Source organism: Staurois parvus, unplaced genomic scaffold (assembly GCF_062004578.1).
Source record: "Staurois parvus isolate SC_StPar_1 unplaced genomic scaffold, SC_StPar_1.0 ptg000155l, whole genome shotgun sequence".
Taxonomy (NCBI): Eukaryota; Metazoa; Chordata; class Amphibia; order Anura; family Ranidae; genus Staurois; species Staurois parvus.
Genome location: NW_028317951.1, coordinates 25,309,646 through 25,331,195, shown reverse-complemented (window position 1 = coordinate 25,331,195; position 21,550 = coordinate 25,309,646). Strand labels below are relative to the sequence as shown.

Sequence of the window (21,550 nt, the reverse complement as noted above, 5' to 3'; positions counted from 1 at the left end):
TCCTTGATGAAAACCTGTTCCAGAGCGCTCTAGACCTTAGACTGGGGCGACGGTTCATCTTTCAACAAGACAACGACTCTAAGCACACAGCCCACATAACAAAGGAGTGGCTATGGGCCAACTCTGTGAATGTCCTGGAGTGGCCCAGCCAGAGACTGGAACACGATTGAACATCTCTGGAGAGATCTGACAATGGCTGTGTACCGACGCTCCCCATCCAACCTGATGGAGCCTGAGGGGTACTGCAAAGAAGAATGGGAGAAATTGCTCAAAAACAGGTGTGCCAAGCTTGTAACATCATACTCAAAACGACTTGAGGCTGTAATTGGTGCTAAAGGTGCTTCAACAAAGTATTGAGCAAAGGCTGTGAATACTTATGTACATGTGGGTTTTTTTATTTTTAATAAATTGCAAAGATTTCAAAACAAACTTCTTTCATGTTGTCCTTATGAGGTATTGTTTGTAGAATGTTGAGGGAAAAAATTAATTTATTCCATTTTGGAATAAGGCTGTAACATAACAAAATGTGGCAAAAGTTAAGTGCTGTGAATACTTTCTGGATGCTTTGTATATGGTGAAGCCCTGTTCACTTAAATGGGTCACGTTTTGGCAGCAGTACCTACCAGATTCAACAGGGGTTATATTTCTTTTCGGCAGCCATGAAGCAAAGCAGCACAGCTGTGGCATGCTTACAACAAGCAGGAGGGCAGTAAAAACGGGGCACGACCGCCTATTTGTACCGCCCACCTGACTGCAAATGTAATCGAACCCTAAGACACTACTAGAATGTAACCTGAACTTCCTCCTGCTGTTCAACTATCTATCTCTCAGTTCTAACTGTAACCATTATCTTTTTGATATGAAGCTTCTGTCTGACATGTAACCCAGTAAAAGACCTGTGAAGTATAATGTTTGTCATATTATTGAAAACATGGATACATTAACCAAAAGCTTCACAGCAGGACATCATGACTATAGTTGTGTCTGCAGAGACAGTACTGCTTGAGCATTTCAGTGCCCTGTTCCAAGGCTTTGGAGACTTCTTCACTTACCTATCACGTGCTGGCATACTGACTTATAATACAAATGTATGTTTACAAACTGTAACAGAGAGTAGGTACAGCCACTCTGGTCAAAGCTGTCCTAGTGCAGGCTAGGAAATGAAAGCTAATGTGTTTTTACATGTACTGTATTTACCCTATTTTTAACTTAATATTTCTACTGATCATGTTACAAATCTAAGTATTGTCTGTGACACCGATGAAGATGAACAAATCATTAACCGCCTCCATTTCAATGTACCATTTGTAGTTGCAAAGGAAACAGAAGGACAAGCTGCAGTTGTCAAATCAGTTAAAAGAAATGGATGACCGAATACAAGCAATGACTGACCACCTAAGAAATGTCAGGCAAGAACTGAACTATACTCAGGTAATTTTTATATCAGAAGCTCTAGAAACACTAAATTATAGAGGGTACCTTTCTGTTCTGTCAACTTGGTAGGTGGAGGGTTTGCAAAATTCATTATGATACAGTGTCCTTTATGATAGTTCTATAGGGAAATCTCAGTTCTCTTTTTCACTGATGGAGGATTCTGTCGTTTGGTGAATTTAGATGAACAGAGCATGCTTCACCAGTGAGACACTACCTCCGCCACACACTTTATAGAATCCAGCCCATAATACCCACTTTTCTCACTTCTCAGTGTTATTTGAAATCAAGCACATTAGTTTTCAGCATCCAGGTCACCAGTGAAAATCGACCCCCTCAATAAACAAAGCTCACTCTCTAACATCCATGTCACCAGTGAGATCTTCCCCCAGGTGGACACATCTCATTCCTAGTATCCATGCCACCAGTGAGATCTGCCCACCAATACACTTATCTCTCCAACATCCATGTCACCAGAGAGATCTGCCCCATCCAGTACACAGAGCTGTCTTTCCAATATCCATATCACCAGAAAGATCCACCCACATGTACCCATAGCTTTCTTTCCAATATCCATGTCACCAGAGAGAACCCCATTCCCCACCCCCAGTACACACAGCTCTCTCTCCAATATCTGTGTTGCCAGAGAGATCTGCTTCCCAGTACACATAGCTCTCTCTCTCCAATATCCATGTTATCAGAGAGATTCCCCTCCCCATGTACACATAGCTTTCATCCAATATCCATGTCACTAGTGAGATCTGCTCACCAGTACACATAGATCTCTCTCTTCAATATCCATGTCACCTGTGAGATCTGTTCACCAGTACACATAGCTCTCTCTCTCCAATATCCATGTCATCAGAGAGACCCCCCCCCCTCCCCAGTACACATAGCTCTCAGCTCTCTCTCCAATATCCATGTCACCTGTGAGATCTGTTCACCAGTACACATAGATCTCTCTCTCCAATATCCATGTCACCTGTGAGATCTGTTCACCAGTACACATAGATCTCTCTCTCCAATATCCATGTCATCAGAGAGACCCCCCCCCCTCCCCAGTACACATAGCTCTCAGCTCTCTCTCCAATATCCATGTCACCAGTGAGATCTGCTCACCAGTACACACATATCTCTCTACAGTATCCATGTCACCAGTGAGATCTGTTCACCCCAATACCCATGGCTCTCTCTCCAATATCCATGTCACCAGTGAGATCTGCCCCCCAGTACACATAGCTTTCTCCAGTATACATGTCACCAGTGAGATATGCTCACTAGTACACATAGCTGTCTCTCCAGTATCCATGTTACCAGTGAGATTTGCCCCAGTACACATAGCCTTCTCTTTCAGTATCCATGTCAACAGTGAAATCTGCCCCAAATACACAATAGCCCTCTCACTCCAGTATCCATGTCCTCAATGAGATCTTCACCACAGTACACATAGCTCTCTTCCCTACATCCAAGTCACCCATGGGATCTGTGCTGTCTTGTCTTCTGTGTGACAGATTATACATGTATGTCTATATAAAATAATAGAATGATATGCTGTAACTTAATATACAAAATGACAGCAAATATTCGGCCTGCGTTATACCAGCTTACATGCACGTTACTCCATATAACATTGACAGTTCTGACTGTTCACATCCTTCTGATACTCACTCTGCACACTGACTTTCATTTTCCCCAGACTGACAGGCCATATCCTGCCCTCGCCCACAACCAGCCAGGAACGCTGAGCCACATACACCATACTAAATATGCAGCATTCATCATTTAATGTAATATACTTCTCCCTCTACAAATCCACCTTCCTCAGCTACACCTCCTCCCTCCACGCCGCCAAACAAGCCTACTTCGTTACCCTCATCAACACCCTCTCCTCCAGTCCTCGCCGGCTCTTCTCCACTTTCAACTCCCTACTCTCTCCCCACCCCCACACAGTACCTCACTCACCTCTCACAAGATTGCCAATCACTTCCAAATAAGATCGACGCAATCCGTAAGGATATCACCAATGCTCAACCTACCTCCCCACCTAGCCTCCCTCCCACCATAACCTCACCAATTCTCCCCTCCTCTGACCTCGCAACCGCCCTGCCCCCCACCACATCTAACATCCCGCACACTATTACCTGCCCAACGCTCTGCTCCTTCAGCCTTGCCACCACTGAGGAGGTCACCAAGGTCTTCTCAGAAGCCCGCCTCACCACTTGCCCCCTTGACCCTGTCCCCACACAACTCCTCTGGGCACCCTCCTCCTCCATCCTACGCTCCCTCACCCACATCTTCAATCTCTCCCTCTCTACTGGCGCATTCCCCTCCCCCCTAAAGCACACGCACATCACCCCCATACTCAAAAAAACCCTCCCTGGACCCCACCGACTTGAACAACCTTAGACCCATTTCCCTGCTGCCATTTACTTCCAAGCTCCTTGAGCACTTAGTCTACAATCGCCTAAGCGCCCACCTCACTGACAGCAACCTCCTCGATCCACTACAGTCTGGCTTCCATCCCCTACACTCCACCAAAACTGCCCTACGCAAAATCACTAATGACCTGCTAACCGCCAAAGCTAATGGCCACTACTCAGTCCTTTTACTCCTTGACCTCTCCGTGGCCTTCAACACAGTTGACCACCCCCTCCTCCTTAATAAACTACACTCCCTCGGCATCAGAGACTCTGCTCTCTCCTGGCTCTCCTCCTATCTATCCCAACGCTCCTTCAGCGTTACCTATAACGCTACCACCTCCCCCTCTCTCCCCCTCTCTGTTGGGGTCCCCCAAGGCTCTGTCCTCGGGCCCCTCCTCTTCTCCGTCTACACCTCCTCCCTCGGCAAACTGATACACTCCCACGGCTTCAACTATCACCTCTACACTGATGACACACAAATTTACCTCTCCACCCCTCAACTCACCCCTTCAGTTTCCCCCCCGTATCACCTATATGAACGACATATATCAGACTGGATGTCGCTCCATTTCCTCAAGCTGAACCTTTCCAAAACCGAGCTCCTAATCTTCCCCCCAGCCCGGGCCCCCCCCTCATCCTCTCCATCATGACCAACAACGACACCATCAGTCCCACCCCACAAGCCAAAGTCCTAGGTGTCACTCTAGACTCAAACCTGTCATTCCAACCCCATGTCCAATCATTGGCAAACTCATGCAGGCTCCACCTCCGCAACATCTCCAAAATACGTACGTTCCTAACCCCAGGCACTACTAAACAACTCGTTCATTCCCTCATTATTTCACGTTTGGACTACTGCAACTCCCTTCTCACCGGCCTACCTCATCACAGACTATCCCCGCTTCAGTCTTTCCTGAACTCAGCGGCCAGACTCATCCACCTTACCAACCGCTCCTCTTCTGCCACCCCCCTCTGTCATTCCCTCCACTGGCTCCCGATTGCCCAACGCATTAAATTCAAACTGCTAACACTGACATACAAAGCCATTCACAATGCTGCCCCAAACTACCTCACCGACCTGATACCCAAATACCACACAACCCATAATCTTCGCTCCTCACAAGACCACCTACTTTCTAGCTCCCTGGTCTCCACCTCCCACGCCCGACTGCAGGACTTCTCCAGGACTTCCCCCATCTTCTGGAACTCACTACCCCAATCCATCAGACTGTCACCTACCCTCCTCACCTTTTAGGCGCACCCTGAAAACCCATCTCTTTGGGGAAGCCTACCCCACCCTCACCTAACAGCTGATCTCCTCCACTCCTCCTACCACTCCATCCCCCACAGCCACTTCCTCCTGTACCACTTTCCCTTCCCTCCTAGATTGTAAGCTCGAAAGAGCAGGGCCCTCAAACCCCTCGTGTATTGTTTTGTTACTGTATTGTCTCATGTTCTGTCCCCCACTATAATGTACAGCGCTGAGCAAACCTTTCTGGCGCTATATAAATACTGTATAATAATAATAATAATGTATGTTTAATTAATTTATTTATTACGCCATAATACTAACCCTTGTATTCACAACACCTATACACCTCTATGGTACTAATTAGTACTGAGCTGCAACGAATAATCTTTCTTTTCCTTTCTTTTCATCTTTAATTCTAGACCGGGTAAATTGAGGAACACGATCAACCAAAAACACATGATAACATTATGTGATGTTAAATTTTTTGACCAATCTTTTTTTTTTTTCTACTACGAATTGTTTAGTGTAATTTATGTTGACCCATGATTGTTTTTATAGTAGTCATCTCTAAGATGTTTAGCTGTGTGAGAAGATGAGTTTAAAGAGGAGCTCCAGGCTCCCCCCCAAAAATTAAGTCAACAGCTACAAATACTATAGCTGCTGACCTTTAATATAAGGACACTTACCCATCCAGAGGTCTAGCGTTGTCTTCGCCAGGCTAGTTCTTCACTATCCTCTGGGTTCCTGGAGCCAGCATAGCAAGTAAGGGAAACCGGGAAACCTTGCGGCTTCACAGCTGGTTTCCTACTGTGCACACGGGAGTCACACTGTGCCTTGTGAATGGTCCTGTAGTCTTCTTGGACCTGTGAAGTGTCCCAGAAGACTGTGGGGGGGAAAAGGAGAGAGCCGAACATTCCAAACTAGCCGTGGCGAACTGAGCTGGAAGTGGGAGCATGTACCTGTCAAAACCAGATACCTGCTCCCCTTTTGGGTGAAGCTCCACTTTAATCTGTGAAGACCAAATGATCATTTGTAAATCATGAAATATTAAACTCCTTCTGATACTAGCGATATGTTTGTCTGTAGCCAAAGTGTATTGTGCAAGGTTGTTTACTGCAGAAATGTGCTGAGCTCATTGTAAGTGGGGATGGGACATAAGCCCGTCAGATTTTTATTGCTGCCTTTGTCTTTCTGTCTTAGTGACATCCATTCACCTACTTCCTGTCTTGATGTCACCAGGACAGGAATGAAGGGAGATTTCCCCAACAAGGTCATAGACAGCAACAGAATTCAGACAGAAGTGCTAACTCTTTTCTTTTCTATTCCAAACTAAAGAAAAGTTTTGGATGGAGTTGGGTCTTGAAGTGTATCTGTAGGCAAAATCATAGGGTTAGACCCTATGTAATTTTTTTTTTTTTTTTTGCTATTGGTGATGTCGTCACCCGGGAGATCCACTAGTCTGTCTTAATGACCATTGTCACTGAGACAGAAAATGAGGATAAAACCCATATTTTAGAGTTGTTCCTAGAACAGGTAATGGGGATATTTTAATGGGGACAGCTGTCCTGGGGACAACTATATCAGAGCTCAATTCTCCTCATATTTGGTGGTTTCCTGTATTGTGTCTCTGGAACAGATGGTGAGGGGAAATTCACCCAGTGGTTCACAAACGGCAAAAGAACAAACTGGCCGGGTTTTAAAGCAGAACTAAACTCAAGGATTTAAACCTGATCTAAACCTATCAATTTAACAGTTTCTAAATACAGTTATATTCTTGGCACGTTTCGGGAATATAACTGTCACATTTGGTTGTGCTCTCAACTAAACTGTCAAACCATCAAATGCCTGGTGTCATAACTGATCACATGCAGCACCATGGCAGTTGAATATGAGAGGCTAAGATGGCAGCTTCCTTGAATGTAAAGGATAGGAGGGTTTAGTTCTGCTTGAAACCCTTCCATTCTCTGTCCAAAACTAAAAAAAAAAAAAGTTTGGCTATACAAAAAAATCTCACAATGAAACCAAAATATATATTTGTTTTCTGTGCTGCATTGCTCTAATGTAAATGGCCTCCAACAGTTACCAAGGACCTAACATCTCAAAGGTTCTTTGTAATCCTGTGCTTATTCTATGGATGAAATATTTGCATTCCTAGTCTACCGCTGAAGGTAAACCTCTTTTGAGAGCTGGGGAAAGCAGTAGAACATTGAAGTAAAAAACATTTACACAAAACACCTCTTTGCTTTGTGTTATTCCTGTAGTTTTGTATGTACCCAATAACACAGACAGGGGCTGTTAATATAAAAACTGTTATTCCAGTCTCTTTGTAGGGCCAGAGAGAAAGAAATTGAAAGTGAAGAACACTTTAAAACTCTCGCTGAAAGGGAAACGGGGCGTCTAAAGCAAGAAATTCAACGTCTGGAAAAGGAGCTGGTATCCTTGAGGGAAAAGAAAAATAATCAAGAAGTAAGCTTTATATGTAGATTTCTGTTCCGTTCTGCGTAAATATAAACTCAAGGTAAAAGCAATTTGAACAAAGGAGCTTACTAAAGAAGTAAGCATTGTGTCTACACAATGTAATTTAATGTAGAGCACATCATTAAGCTATAATAGAAGAAAATAATGGATATGTTAATACGATGAAATGTTGTACTCTTCAGCAGTGGAAGAGGCGGCATGCAAAGAAACGAATTCAAAGTCCGTATACATTGTTTTCTTTATACTATAAACTGTCTGCTTCTGCTAAAAAGATACATAGCAAATACATTAATTAAACGCATCTTAATTGTTTATAACATCAAGGTTATACTTCTCATCCGTTAACCTCTTAATTATGTTATTTAGAATAACATATTCAAGGCCACTCAGAAACTGGAGAAACTGAAATGTCAACTCAAATGGGACCAGAAGGATCTGGAAAACTGGTTGAAAGAATCCGCTCGTAAAGACGAAGATTCTGTTGCCATTCAGAAATACGCTCAAAAAGATGAAGGGAAAATTAGGGTAAGCAACTTTATGTTTTGTTATGGTGACCTGTATATAGCTGAATGTATAATAGCAGTAATATTGAATGTTTCTCTGTAGGAATTGTCACTGAAGATTGAAAGTATGACTGTGGAAGCTAACCAGAAACGGAGGCGTTTAGACAATGAACTGACAGAGACCATCACTGCACAGGTATATTATTTATCATACATATGTTGCACCATTACAAAACACTTTTTTATAATTTGTTTTGTTTTTTGTTTTTGTTTTTTGTCAAAAGACTTTTTTTTTATAATTGTTTAGTCCTCTGCTCACGTGTTTTTTTTTTTTTTCTGTTTTTTTTTTCAAGTAGCAAAAACTTGGTTTAGAGTTGTGGTAAAAACATTTGTAGTAAGTCAACTGAACTGAATTTTTTTGGAGATGAGATTTTTTTTGTATGCATCATAATTTATAACCAAACAGTAATTTATCATTTTGTAATAATATTTTTTCGTATTCCATTAAATAGTACAGTAGTCACATTTTCAAACATGATGTACAGAAAGCATTCTCTTGTGTTACAGATTGAGCTGGACAAGACAGCTGAAGATTTCCGCAAATCACATTTAGAAAGACAACAGGTGATCCAGCAGTGGGAGAACACGATCGATCAGATGCAGAAAAGGGACAAAGAAATTGACCAATATGCACTGGTACAAAATCTGCAATTTCATTTCTTTTACAACAAAATTGGTGGCATCTCTTTCTAAAGCCGGCCATACATTATACAATTTTCTTATTCAATTTCCTTTAGCTTTACCTCCACCTATGTAGTGCAAGGGCCTGCCTAGTTGATACAAATTGAAAGTGTTTAGGTTTGACCTCATATTACATGGTTTGGGTAAATCTAAAGGAAAATTGTACAAGAAAATTGGATAATGTATGGTGAGAACCAGCCTACGTACAGACCTTATTGCTGGTAATATTGCTAATTGATATCAGCTGATTATTAATTTTAATTGTCAATCTAGACAAAACCAGTGTTCCATTTTCTAACCCTCTTTAACCACTTGCCTGCCAGGCACTTTTACCCCCTTCCTGCCCAGGCCAATTTTCAGTTTTCATCATTGTCCCACTTTGACAATTGCGCGGTCATGCAACACTGTACCTAAACAAAAATTTTTTGAGACAGATAGAGCTTTCTTTTGGTGATATTTAATCACTTCTGGGTTTGTATTTTTTGCTAAACAAACTAAAAAGACTGAAAATTGTGAAAAAAAAAAAATTTTTCTTAGTGTCTGTTTATAAAATTTTGTAAATAAGTAATTTTTCTCCTTCACTGATGTGTGCTAATGAGGCTGCAGTGATGGGCACTGATAGGCGGCACTGATTGGCATGGACAGGCATCACTGATGGGCACTGAAAGGCAGCACTCATATATGGCAATGATAGGCGGCACTAATAGGCACTGATCGGTAGCACTGACTGGCATTGATAGGCGGCACTGATTGGAACTGTTAAGCGGCACTAATGGGCAATGATAGGCGGCACTGATGGGCGGCAATGACTTGCACTGATTGGCTACCTGATGGGCACTGATAGGCAGCACTGACTGGCACTGATAGTTGGCTCTGAAAGGCAGCTCAGATGGGCACTGATATGTGGCATTGATGTGCAGTGATGGGCACTGGTATGTGGCATTGATGGGTACTGACAGGTGGCAATTATGGGCACTGACTGGTGACACTGATGGGGCTACACTAATCATCAGGGCACTGCTGATCAGTGCCGTGATGATCAGTGTAGATGTCCCTTCTGAGGAATTCCGCTTACTGGCTCTCCTGTCCTCCCGTGCTGTCAGCGTGAGGAGAGGACTGCTGATAACTGGAATTTCCTATTTACATGTGTTCAGCTGTGATTGGACACAACTGATCACGATAGAGCCTGTGTCATCGGCTCTTTACTGTGATCGGTGATCCGCTGTGTCCCAGGGACACCACGCACCACCGATTTCCTCGCTCCCCCCGTGGGTGCGCATGCGCAGCTAGAGTGGGAGGATGTGATGGAATGCATTGTGAATTGGAGTGAAATGCTCAGCAAGTTACAATCCTACACCCACAGTTATGGACCACTCACATCTCTGTGCCACAAGGTGGTCACATGAATGAGTATGTTTACCCCACTGGCACCATTACAGTTACACAGGCAAATTGTGTAGCTACTTTAAATGTCAATGCATAATTATGTTGTCCATAGCTATAAAATCCAATGCGTACGTATGGATATAGAGATTAAAAAAAAAAAAAAAAAAAAAAAAAAAAATATATATATATATATATATGATTTTATAGCTAAGGACAACATAATTATACATCGACATTTACAATTATTTTGGTGACGTCCATGGAACTTTTGTACATTGGATTACTGTATATAGCATTTCTTAACGCTTTAGGAATTGACACTAAGTACTGTTATTGTGTTAGGGTGGCAAAGGCATGTTGGTTATTTAAATATATATATTACAATTTCCGTATAATTAACTGCTGTGATTCTCTTAGGTTTTCACTGTTAAGCTGGCTAGAATAATGTACATCAATCATTGCTGGGACAACGAAAATAGTTCGGACTACATCATCTCATCCTTTCTCTTAAGGGGAAACAACTAAATACAGTTAAAATACATATATGGCAACTGTCTTATTTGGAAAAGGCAATATAATTGTGTCTTGTGATTCACATTTGTTTGCCAGATTGCCCAGCCAAGCAGGTGTCACTCCTACAAAAACACAAATATACCAATGAAGACAGATAGGTGATTCACATGAGTAAATGTCTAAATAAATAAATATGACAGTTCATAAAAGGGGTGACTTTTAGTGATTTCTTCTCTGTCCTGCACTGCTGGTGCTCAGGCGTTGTGCAAAATAGTGCTGAGAGAATGCACACTCACCAGAACACCCAGGAAAATGAGCGTTTAGTAATTATATATTCCCCTTTAGAGACATCAGCCGGTCAGGATAGGATAGTGTACTAGCCTCCCTCACGAGCTCCTGGAGGATTCTGTGTGGTCCCTTGATAGGTAGCCTGTGGACTTCTCCCTGAGGACCGCATACGTTCCTTACCCAGTGATGGCTGCAAATGAATACTCCCCAAGGGAGTCAAAACAAGGACGCCTCCATAGTGTAGTAGGTGATAACAGAGGTTTTATTACATCTAGCATCGAAAGTACACAGCGGTGTATACAAAAACGGACTGACCGTCCAGTGGTAAAGATGGCCGCCGGAGCTCCACGGCGTTCCTGGCTCCTTTTGGAGGAGCCAGGAACGCCGTGACGTCACGCCGCCGGAGCATCGTGGAGCTCCGGCGGCCATCTTTACCACTGGACGGTCAGTCCGTTTTTGTATACACCGCTGTGTACTTTCGATGCTAGATGTAATAAAACCTCTGTTATCACCTACTACACTATGGAGGCGTCCTTGTTTTGACTCCCTTGGGGAGTATTCATTTGCAGCCATCACTGGGTAAGGAACGTATGCGGTCCTCAGGGAGAAGTCCACAGGCTACCTATCAAGGGACCACACAGAATCCTCCAGGAGCTCGTGAGGGAGGCTAGTACACTATCCTATCCTGACCGGCTGATGTCTCTAAAGGGGAATATATAATTACTAAACGCTCATTTTCCTGGGTGTTCTGGTGAGTGTGCATTCTCTCAGCACTATTTTGCACAACGCCTGAGCACCAGCAGTGCAGGACAGAGAAGAAATCACTAAAAGTCACCCCTTTTATGAACTGTCATATTTATTTATTTAGACATTTACTCATGTGAATCACCTATCTGTCTTCATTGGTATATTTGTGTTTTTGTAGCGCTACATTTTTTGACTTATGGTATTTTCATGGTGTATGGTAACCTGATGTATAGCTGCTGCAATTAGGTGCGCTCGTATACACATTTTTTCTTTAGGTGTCACTCCTGTTTTTTTGCGTTTCAGTCTCTTGGCTACTAAATGCACAATGAATCAGCATCATTGTCCAGTGAGCAGCCAGATAACACAGGTAATACAAACTACATCCATAAAGTTTAGATCGGAAACAGTGCCTTTCTGTGTAGTGTGGCAGATGTATCTTAAATACAAAACTGGCTGGGTAGTATGGGGAAAAAAAACCGTTGGGCAGTAAAAGGGACTTAATAGTCAGCAATTCTGCCTTGCACATTAGGGTTCCTGGTTTAAATCCCAGTCAAGAACATTTCTGCATTGAACTTGCATGTTCTCCCTATGCTTGTATGTGTTTTTTCTGGGTACTCTGGTTTCTTTCCCCACTCCACACACATGCTGGTTGTATGTGAGTATGTATGCATGTTGGAGAGGGACCATAGATTATGAGCTGCCTGAGGGCAGGGACTGATGTGAATCACAAGACACTTTGTAAATTTGTGGTGCTATATAAATACCTGCAATAAATAAATAAAGGCAGTGAAAAATAAAGTTTAAGCAAAAAAAAAGGAAAAACACACACTTTACCTTGGCCTGGAGTCCGCTGAAGGTTGGGAGTTCCAAATCCCATGATGCTCCCACAGTAGACTAGCCTTTGATATGATTGTAAAGGCTAAGATATTTTTTTCAAACAACAAACATGTTATATTTACCTGCTCTGTGATATGGTATTGCACAGAGCGGCCCTGAACCTCCTCTTCTGGGGTCTTCCGTTGATGCTTTTGGCTCCTCCTCATCTACGTGCACCACCATAGGAAGCCACTTTCTCCGGGAGTGCACATGTGGGCTCGCTCCCAAGCAGGATTTGATTGACAGCAGCAGAAGCCAATAGATCTCGCTGCTGCCTGTCTCTCCTTTGAATACAGAGAGAGAGGAGAGAGCTGCTAGAGACGGGCACAGCGCTGGATCGAGTGAGGACTCAGATAAGCATGGGGGGAAGGTGAGGGGGCATACAAATAAGAAGACATTCTTTACCTTAATTCAGTGAATCTGTCTGATGTTGCCTCTTTCCCCCGCCTGGTGTACACCAAGAACTGATCAAATACCACTGATCACTCAGTTCTTGGATCCTCTCTGAGCAAAGAGCAGTGACTGTCAGCCAACGGCTCTTTGTTCTGCCCCTCCAGCACTCACTGGAGCCCCAGGCTGTGGAGGGGGCAGGAGCAGCTGGCTCAGGCTCCCAGTGGCTCCCGGAGAGGCTTTGCCAGCTGCCAGTCCAGGCATCTCGGAGGATCTCAAGACTGAAGTGAGGATCTCTCCAGAATCTGAACCAGCTGAGTGACTCTAAAGCCCACTGCCATCTGAATATGGGTCACAGGAGTGCAGAACGAAGTGCATTCCTGTGATCCCCAGGACAGAAAGGGCTAAAGAATCTTTGGCTCTTTTTCTCCTTTAAAGCAAACTCACCCAGGGGACAGACACTACCTGCTGCTAATCCACACATTTGTTGCCATGCTTGCCAGCTCACTCTCCTTTTTTGCTGATTGGCCCTTTAAAAATGAAGTCAAATATTTTCTGATTGCAAGCACTGCACAGTCCCCTGCAAACATTATAGAGTGTACGTGTGCGATTGAATGAATGCAGCTACTTAACACTAATCTTTCTTTTCCTAGCTGTTAGCTCAGGTCAAGCAAGAGCTAAGAGACAGAGAAAGTACAATCAAGGAGAAAATCCAGTTCCTGAACAGTGAAATCGACAATAACAAGGAATTTGAGAAAAAGATTGACATCGTAGAGAGAAAAGCAGTCAAACTGAGACAGGACTATCAGGAGCAAGAGGCTGTGCGGAACAATCTACAAGATGAGGTAACATCAGAAATAAAAAGAGAACCGTGCAGATGAAACATATGGAACTGGCTTACAAACAGCAGATATGGTGTGATATTGTTGAGAGTTTCTATATAGTAACAGAAATACAGCATCTTCTTGTTTTTTATTTTTATCTTGTACCAGTAATTCAGTGAAGTAGTGCTAGCTGTGAAAACACTTTAATGTCAGTGACCTGACTGCCAGAAATCCATTACTTTGAGGATCATAGATGTACCAACACATTTGCAGATGCTATAGGCAAGGTGCTCAGTGAATCAAGCTGGCCATACATGCATAGATTTTCCTAGTACACCCTGAAGGCTGAACTAAAGAAATCCAAAAGATTCCTATATCTATGCTAACAGTGGGGTGAGAGGGGAGCTGCACACTGTTTTTTTTTTTTTACCTTCATGCATAGAATGCATGATGGTAGAAAAAATGTCAGCCTTTAGAACCACTTCAATGAACATTTCACAAAGCTGCTCCATTTTTTTAGTATCTACTAGGGCCCCTTGACAACTTGTCTATTTGGCCTGCAACTTGTGCAGGAATGCAAAGGGCTATCTGAAGTCTCAGCCCTTGTTGGAAATCAGCTGGGGTGAAGCAAACATTTTGCTAAGGTGGGTGCTACCACAGATTCTTATTGAACTAGATGGGTACAGGCACAGAGTGTTTTTTACCTTACAGCATAGAATGCATTAAGGTAAAAAAATCTTACAGCAGAACTACATCCTTCCTGACTAATTTCCACTTCTCCATCCCATGCCCCCCCGCCCTTTTTTTTTTCTTCCTCCTTTTGTTTGTTTTTTTTATCAAGAGTTATTTCTTCCCAACCCCTCTTCTGTCATTTGCCTAGATGAATGATGTCACCTGTCACCCTGGTGCCTTTCAGGATATGTGACATGGATACCCTTAGAGGTGTCGGGAGCATCCATTCACTAGAGCAGGAGGGGGCGGGCCAAGGGAACGCATCATTGGGAGGAGTGCCTGTGCCTCCTGATAACAGCCTGGAAGAAGATGGCGGCACAGGACCCAAGTGCCGACTTCAGAGAAGGGGAATCTCTGCGTGACAATGCTGGATCCACTGGGTGGGTGAGTATCCTTCCTGTGCAGAACTCGGCATCAGGTAGGTATGGAAGACAGATTTAGGGGGGTAGGATAAAGTTCTGTTTTAAGGCTTTAGAACCACTTTAAGGTAAAAATTGACTTGCCTGTACAATTAATTTAAACTTGTGTGAATGCATATGTACCCAGTGATTTATTATTCCTTCAGTAGTACACCACTGAGATTTTTAGCTGCATGTCCATTCCCTTGATTAAGGGAGAATACAGCTGTCTGTTTAGCAGAATTTAGGGAAGGAGCATGACTATAGAATGCAGTGAAAGTGGCCACAGATGTGGAAATGCTCTAGGTTTCTGGACAGTTGTTCCCGGTGCCTAAAGCATTACTAGCCCACTGTATTGGAACACATTTAATATGTATTGGTATTCATATACCCAGTATTGAATTTGTTTTTACAGGTAGAGCTGCCATTTCAAAAAGTTGTTCGCATCATTCAAACTTTTTTTTTTTTTTTTTTTGTTTGTGATGTGCCACATATAGCGACTTTAACTTTCTTTCTTATTAACAGCTGGATACTCTGAAAGGAACTGTTGATAGAACAGCCACTGAATTAGAAGTAATGAGAGTTCAAGTCAACAATCTTAAGAAAGAACTCAGGAATAAAGACGAAAGGTCAGTACAGAACTCTTATTATGTGCCTGCTTTTGCAATATCGCAAATCTGTACTTTCCTATATAAATGATCATTTAAAAGTGTGATGTGATTTCACATCTGAATGTGTTCTTTTCAGGGTAAATCTGTCAAAAGAATATAATAAAGGCCTGACCGAAAAGTTGAAGGTTGTCACTGAGTCTGCACTGAGTGTGGAGGAAAGGGCACAGCGTATGGAAGAAATGCTGAAAGAACAAGAGAGAACAGTGAAGGTAAGGCTCTTTGGAATATTTATTAATGCAGTACAAAGATTACTGGTGTGCACTAACCTGTTGTAATCAACCTCATTGACAGGAGTCGGAACAATGAAAGATTGGTACAGCTTACGGTGTGTGTATGTGTGTGTTTGCCAAAAAACTGTTTCCAGCTCACATACAACTTTCCAGCTTTTACCTGGGACACAAATGCATTAGAGAACCATATACCTTACCAGGCTGAGAAAGAGAAAACCCAAGAAGTCTTCATGCTTATGGTGCTCTTAATGAAATCAGACCCAGATCCCTTGTTCTACAGTGGCAATAAGGATATAAAGCTACTATGCTGAAAGGCAAACATAACATGTACTTAATCGCAAACTGAAATCAAAAGACTTAAAGCGGTATTAAACCCAAAAACAAATATTTATGATATTGCAGCTTACCCATTCTTAGATGTGATGGTTGCATTACTTTTTTCTTTTTAGGCTTTCTTTCTTCTATTTTAATTTGGTGATCCAGCCAATAATTCTGTTTTTCAAAAGAACAAGCTCTCCAACAGAGAGCTTATTAGTTTATATGGATGGAGACAAACCATTTAACACTAGCAGCTTTTATTTAGTTATATGTAAAACCTGTATCCTTAAAGGAAAAACTGTTGCTGTAGCTGCCTATATGGTATTAGCTGGAGTTTTGCTTCCTTCAGTTTGTTAGTGTATTTAATTTTGCTAGTCCATTTAACACTCCCCTCCCCCGAGACCGACAATGCTGCTGTGCAAAAGTTATTATTATGATACAGGATTTATATAGCGCCAACAGTTTGCTCAGCGCTTTACAATATAACGGGAGAGGGTTAGGAGGGCCCTGCTCCTTGGAGCTTACAATCTAGGTTCCTACGGTGCTCATTTATCCAGAGTGGTGGCACTCTAATACAGGAGATGTTACTGTCCAGATCACCAGGTGAAAACAGAGGGTAAAAGAGAGAAAACTAATGCAGTCTCCACATCTAATGATTGGTCAGCTGCAATATATTACATTTTTGGTTTTGGGTTCAATACCACGTTAATTTTCTGGGAAGTGCTATATAAAAAAGCCTTGAAGAGGCCTTTGTTAATGTTAGCATGACTTGGAAAACACCTCCTGCGATAAGGCGTATTTTGCTTATCAACAGTCGGTAACCTGCTACACTGATTGTGCTGTTGCGAAACAAGATTTGCTTGTAGCAGTAGTCTGTACAGCAGGAAGCTGCCCATTCACAAAGTAATACTGACCTGTAAGCATGCTTTAACCACTTGTATACCAGGCACTTATACCCCCTTATTTACCAGGCCAATTTTCAGCTTTCAGCGCTGCCGCACTTTGACAATTGCGCGGTCATGCAACATTGTACCCATATGAAATTTTGATAATTTTTTTCTCACAAATAGAGCTTTCTTTTGGTGGTATTTAATCGCCACTGGGCGCTTTACTTTTTGCGCTATAAATAAAAAAATGCAAAAAATTTGAAAAAAAAAAGTTTCTTTGTTTCTATTATAAAATTTTTCAAACAGGTAATTTTTCTCCTTCACTGATGTGCGTTGATGAGGCAGCACTGATGGGCACTGATAGGCGGCACTGATGGGCACTGATAGGCAGCACTAATGAGGTGTCACGGATAGGCGGCACTAATATGCAGCACTGATAGGCGGCACTGATAGGTGACACTGATGATGGGTACTGATAGACGGCACTGACTGGCATCACTGCTGGGCACTGACTGGCAGCACTGACTGGCACAACCGCTGGGCACTGACTGGCAGCACTGGTGGGCTGCACTGGTGGGTGGCACTGGTGGGCAGCACTGGTGGGTGGGCACAGGTGGGTGGCACTGCTGGGCACAGGTAGGTGGCACTTCTGGGCACAGGTGTGTGACACTGCAGAGTGGCACAGGTGGGTGCACTGCTGGGCACAGGTGGGTGAACTGCTGGGCACAGGTAGACGGAGCTAGTTGGCGCACTGCTGGGCACAGGTGGGCGGAACTTGTGGGTGGCACTGCTGGGCACCGATCATCAGGGCACTGATCAGCAGTGCCCTGATGATCGGTGCCGATCCCTGCTCTGACAACTGCCGGTTCTCGGCAGTACTTTCCTCACGATCTGACAGCGTGAGGAAAGTGCAGCCGAGAACCGGCACTTGCATTTCCCTGTGATCAGCGTGTCATTGGACACCGCTGATCACGTGGTAAAAGGCCGCTGTGATTGGCCTTTTACCACATCACCCAGAACTGGCCGGCAGCAGAACCGTCATTTGGCTATCTGCGGTCGGCAACTAGTTAACACTGATTTTTTTTTTTTTTTTTTTTACTGTGTCCATAGTGGGCTTAAGTCAGCCACAGATGGTTCAAATTTTGGCTAGTTCAGCAGGGACTGGCCGAGATTTGATCCATGTATAGGCAGGCTGATTGTACCCAAGTCAAACCATTGATCAACTTGTGTACAATCAGCATGTCGAATTTCTAGCATGCACTCCATATCAAGCTCCATATCAGTGTTGATAGAGGAATCGAACGATTTTCTTTCCTGCACATCATCTATGACTTGCTTTTGGACCTGGACTGGCAGACAATTGCTGTAGCACCCTGGGAAGCATGATTGTCTCTACGATTAAAGGGAATCTACAATGGGTTTGGGTCAATTATATTTATTTTTTTATAGTTTGTATGGTTTTTATACTGATGTTTTTTATATTTTTTATTTATATAAAATCTTTGTCACAACAATCATTTTATTATAGCCATGACACATGATTCACTATTGGTTTTCCAAACTGAGAGCTCAGGAGAATCTGTTTCTTTTTGATTAAATCTTAAGGTTTTTACAGTAAGTAAGAAATTAAAGTGATGGCACCCATTGATGTATGCCTTTATCAGTACTGACACTTTATTGGTATGTATTCTCTTTCTGGTGGACACATTCTTACTGTGCATCTAGGGGCTAATCTATATGTGGGTAGACTGCCAAATACTTTGCAGAAAGTGCCATAGGTAATGATCTTTTAATTCATTAAGACCATTCACAGAGAAACTCACAGCAACTAATCCAATTTCATTTTTCTTCAGTAGAGGAAAGGATTATTGCTAATAGATTGCTATAGGATAGTGTATTTTGAACATTTGCCATTTCAAATAAGCTTGAAATTGTTGACTGAGGTCAAAATTGTCTACTTAAATGTATTCTGTTACCATTAGTTCACACCATGAATGTGTACTAGAAAAAAAAATAAATTGAGCAATAAATCTAAAATACAATCGGTGATAGAATTATGCTATTCCCTTAAAGCAGACTGCAAAGAAATGGAAATGTCTTTTGTTCAGATACTGTGCAAAACGACCACTTTAATCTTGCCATTTGTACCCACAGAATCTTGAAGCTCAGCTAAAACAAATAAGAGAGCAGCATTTCAAGAAATCGCAGGAGCTGCATGAATACAAGACAAAAGAAAAGCACATGATATCAGAAATTAGTGGAAGTCAGGTCTCGCTGAGAAACCTTAATAGTCAACTGCAAAAACTTGACCTACATGCTTTAAAGCAACAGGGGATCATTTACAATCAGGTACAAAACCACGCTGGCTTTCAACCATTAAATCCCTTAAATGCCACTGCTGTGTGATTAGAGAAAGCTAACCACATGCAGGACATTTTTCATAATTGAAATATTTTCAAATATAGAAAGGTAGCTTGGAAAAAAGCCTAATAATAAACAAGCATATGAAAAGACAATGTGGGTATGTAACATTTACCATAAAGTATTTAAGTTTATAATTGCATTATAAAGCATGCATGATTATAACGTCTTATTTAAAAAAATATATACTTTTACATGACAATTTTTTGAACTTCCTGAAATCACATTTTAAATATATGCAGAGGTAGCGAGTGCTCTTTGACTGGTATTAAAGGTGTAAAATATTGGTTGATGTTGACATGAATATGTCCATATGTGTTTAGCAATAACCAATATAATTTTTGTAATGCTTTTACACCCTATAGTCTCCCATTTGCTCTGGTCTTTGGACTGCTTGCTACAGCTAAGCAGGTTTGAGGGGTTAAAGCTTCAAGGGACCTCCAGTTTTCTATATGCCTAGTGTTTATTGGCAGTGTAACCCTGGGTTCCTTATTGCTAAACTGTGTCCTTGAATGGACTCTGAGAAAAGTATTTTACAGTGCCTACAAAAATCCTACATTTTGGTTTACTTTACGGGGATTGTCCATCACATCCCACATGGAAGAAAAATATATTTGAAATACACTTTAAAAATATTCTTCACAAATATATTAACATATTTTTAAAATGCTACAATTTTGGCCATATTCAATATATTTCAAAATTTTTATTATATATATATATATATATATATATATATATATATCATGTTGAAATGCATATATATGTTAAAATGACTTTATATATGTTAAAAAAAGTCTGAAGAGTATATTTAAAAAAATATATTTTTCATATATTTTGTAATATATAAAAACCGCATTTCAACATAAGTCATTTTAACATATATTTTTACATATATTTGTAAATGCATTCCAAAAATGTTGATTTGTTTTTTAAACGACATAACAGTATATTTGAAATGTATTTTTAAAAATATTTTTCATATATTTTGTAATAAAAATGCATTTCAACATGCAGTGTGTATATATGTGTGTATATATGTGTGTGTGTGTGTGTGTGTGTGTGTGTGTATATATGTGTGTGTGTATATATATATATATATATATATATATATATATATATATATATATATATATATATATATATATATATATATATATATATATATAGCCAAAATTGTAGCATTTCGATATTCTCATACAGGAGCCTTTGCTTTAAACAGAGTTGTTAGGTGTGTATTTGCAATTTTCTGCATGTAAAGATGGAAAAAAGTAGACTAGCCTGTAACCAGTAATCGGAATTACGAAGAGATAGCCTGGCCGCCGCACACCGTGGCTGGCCCGAGTGGTTAGCAAGTAAAAGCATTCTCAGCTTGATTCATCCAAGCCATGCCCCCAACATGTTTCGCCCCTCCCCCGGGGCTTAATCATAGTTTCCCATGATTAAGCCCTGGGGCGGGACAAAACATGCTGGGGCCATGGCTTGGATAAAGTGAGCTGAGGCTTCTTTTACTTGCTAACCATTTGGGTCAGGCAAGGTGTGCGGTGGCCAGGCTATCCCTAGATGAACCTTTCTCCAGCCTGCACCCTCACTAGTCCGTGGCATTCAATTAATCAGACCTTGTTAGCCTGAGCAGGAGCCACTTCATTGTGAGTCACACAATCTAACTCGTCATAGAACTGCTTGTGCCTATGTAGCATTTGTGAGCATGTGTTTTTATTATTGTGTACAGGATTTCCAGATTCAGCAGCTGGAGCGCAGGCTATCACGTTTAAAAGGTGACGTCAACACAGATGAGAAACGCGCCTTGGAGACAAAAGTATCTGAACTTACAAAAACATTAGATGAACGCAAAGCCTCTCTTAATATTTTAAACACCCAACACAAAAAGCTTCAGGTATGTTAAAGAAAGTACTAGTAATTTTTAAAATGAACACATACATGAAACCTTTTTCTATGTAAATGTTCATTGGGGTATCCTATTTTTTCTCTGATGCAGTACTGTCATCCCATTATTTTATATTGTGGACAGTTGTACCCCATG

At 41.8% G+C, this 21,550-nt stretch overlaps 1 protein-coding gene across 1 annotated transcript in view; it reads left to right on the top strand.

The window, feature by feature from the left end:
- Positions 1-21,550, top strand: part of CCDC39 (coiled-coil domain 39 molecular ruler complex subunit) — a 72,796-nt gene that overhangs the window by 8,142 nt on the left and 43,104 nt on the right. The window contains exons 2-11 of the mRNA XM_089675558.1: positions 1,312-1,431; positions 7,423-7,569; positions 7,948-8,106; positions 8,188-8,280; positions 8,652-8,780; positions 13,679-13,870; positions 15,505-15,608; positions 15,727-15,859; positions 19,240-19,434; positions 21,239-21,403. Coding sequence (XP_089531684.1) covers positions 1,312-1,431; positions 7,423-7,569; positions 7,948-8,106; positions 8,188-8,280; positions 8,652-8,780; positions 13,679-13,870; positions 15,505-15,608; positions 15,727-15,859; positions 19,240-19,434; positions 21,239-21,403 — 1,437 coding nt within the window. The remainder of the gene's footprint in view (positions 1-1,311; positions 1,432-7,422; positions 7,570-7,947; positions 8,107-8,187; positions 8,281-8,651; positions 8,781-13,678; positions 13,871-15,504; positions 15,609-15,726; positions 15,860-19,239; positions 19,435-21,238; positions 21,404-21,550) is intronic.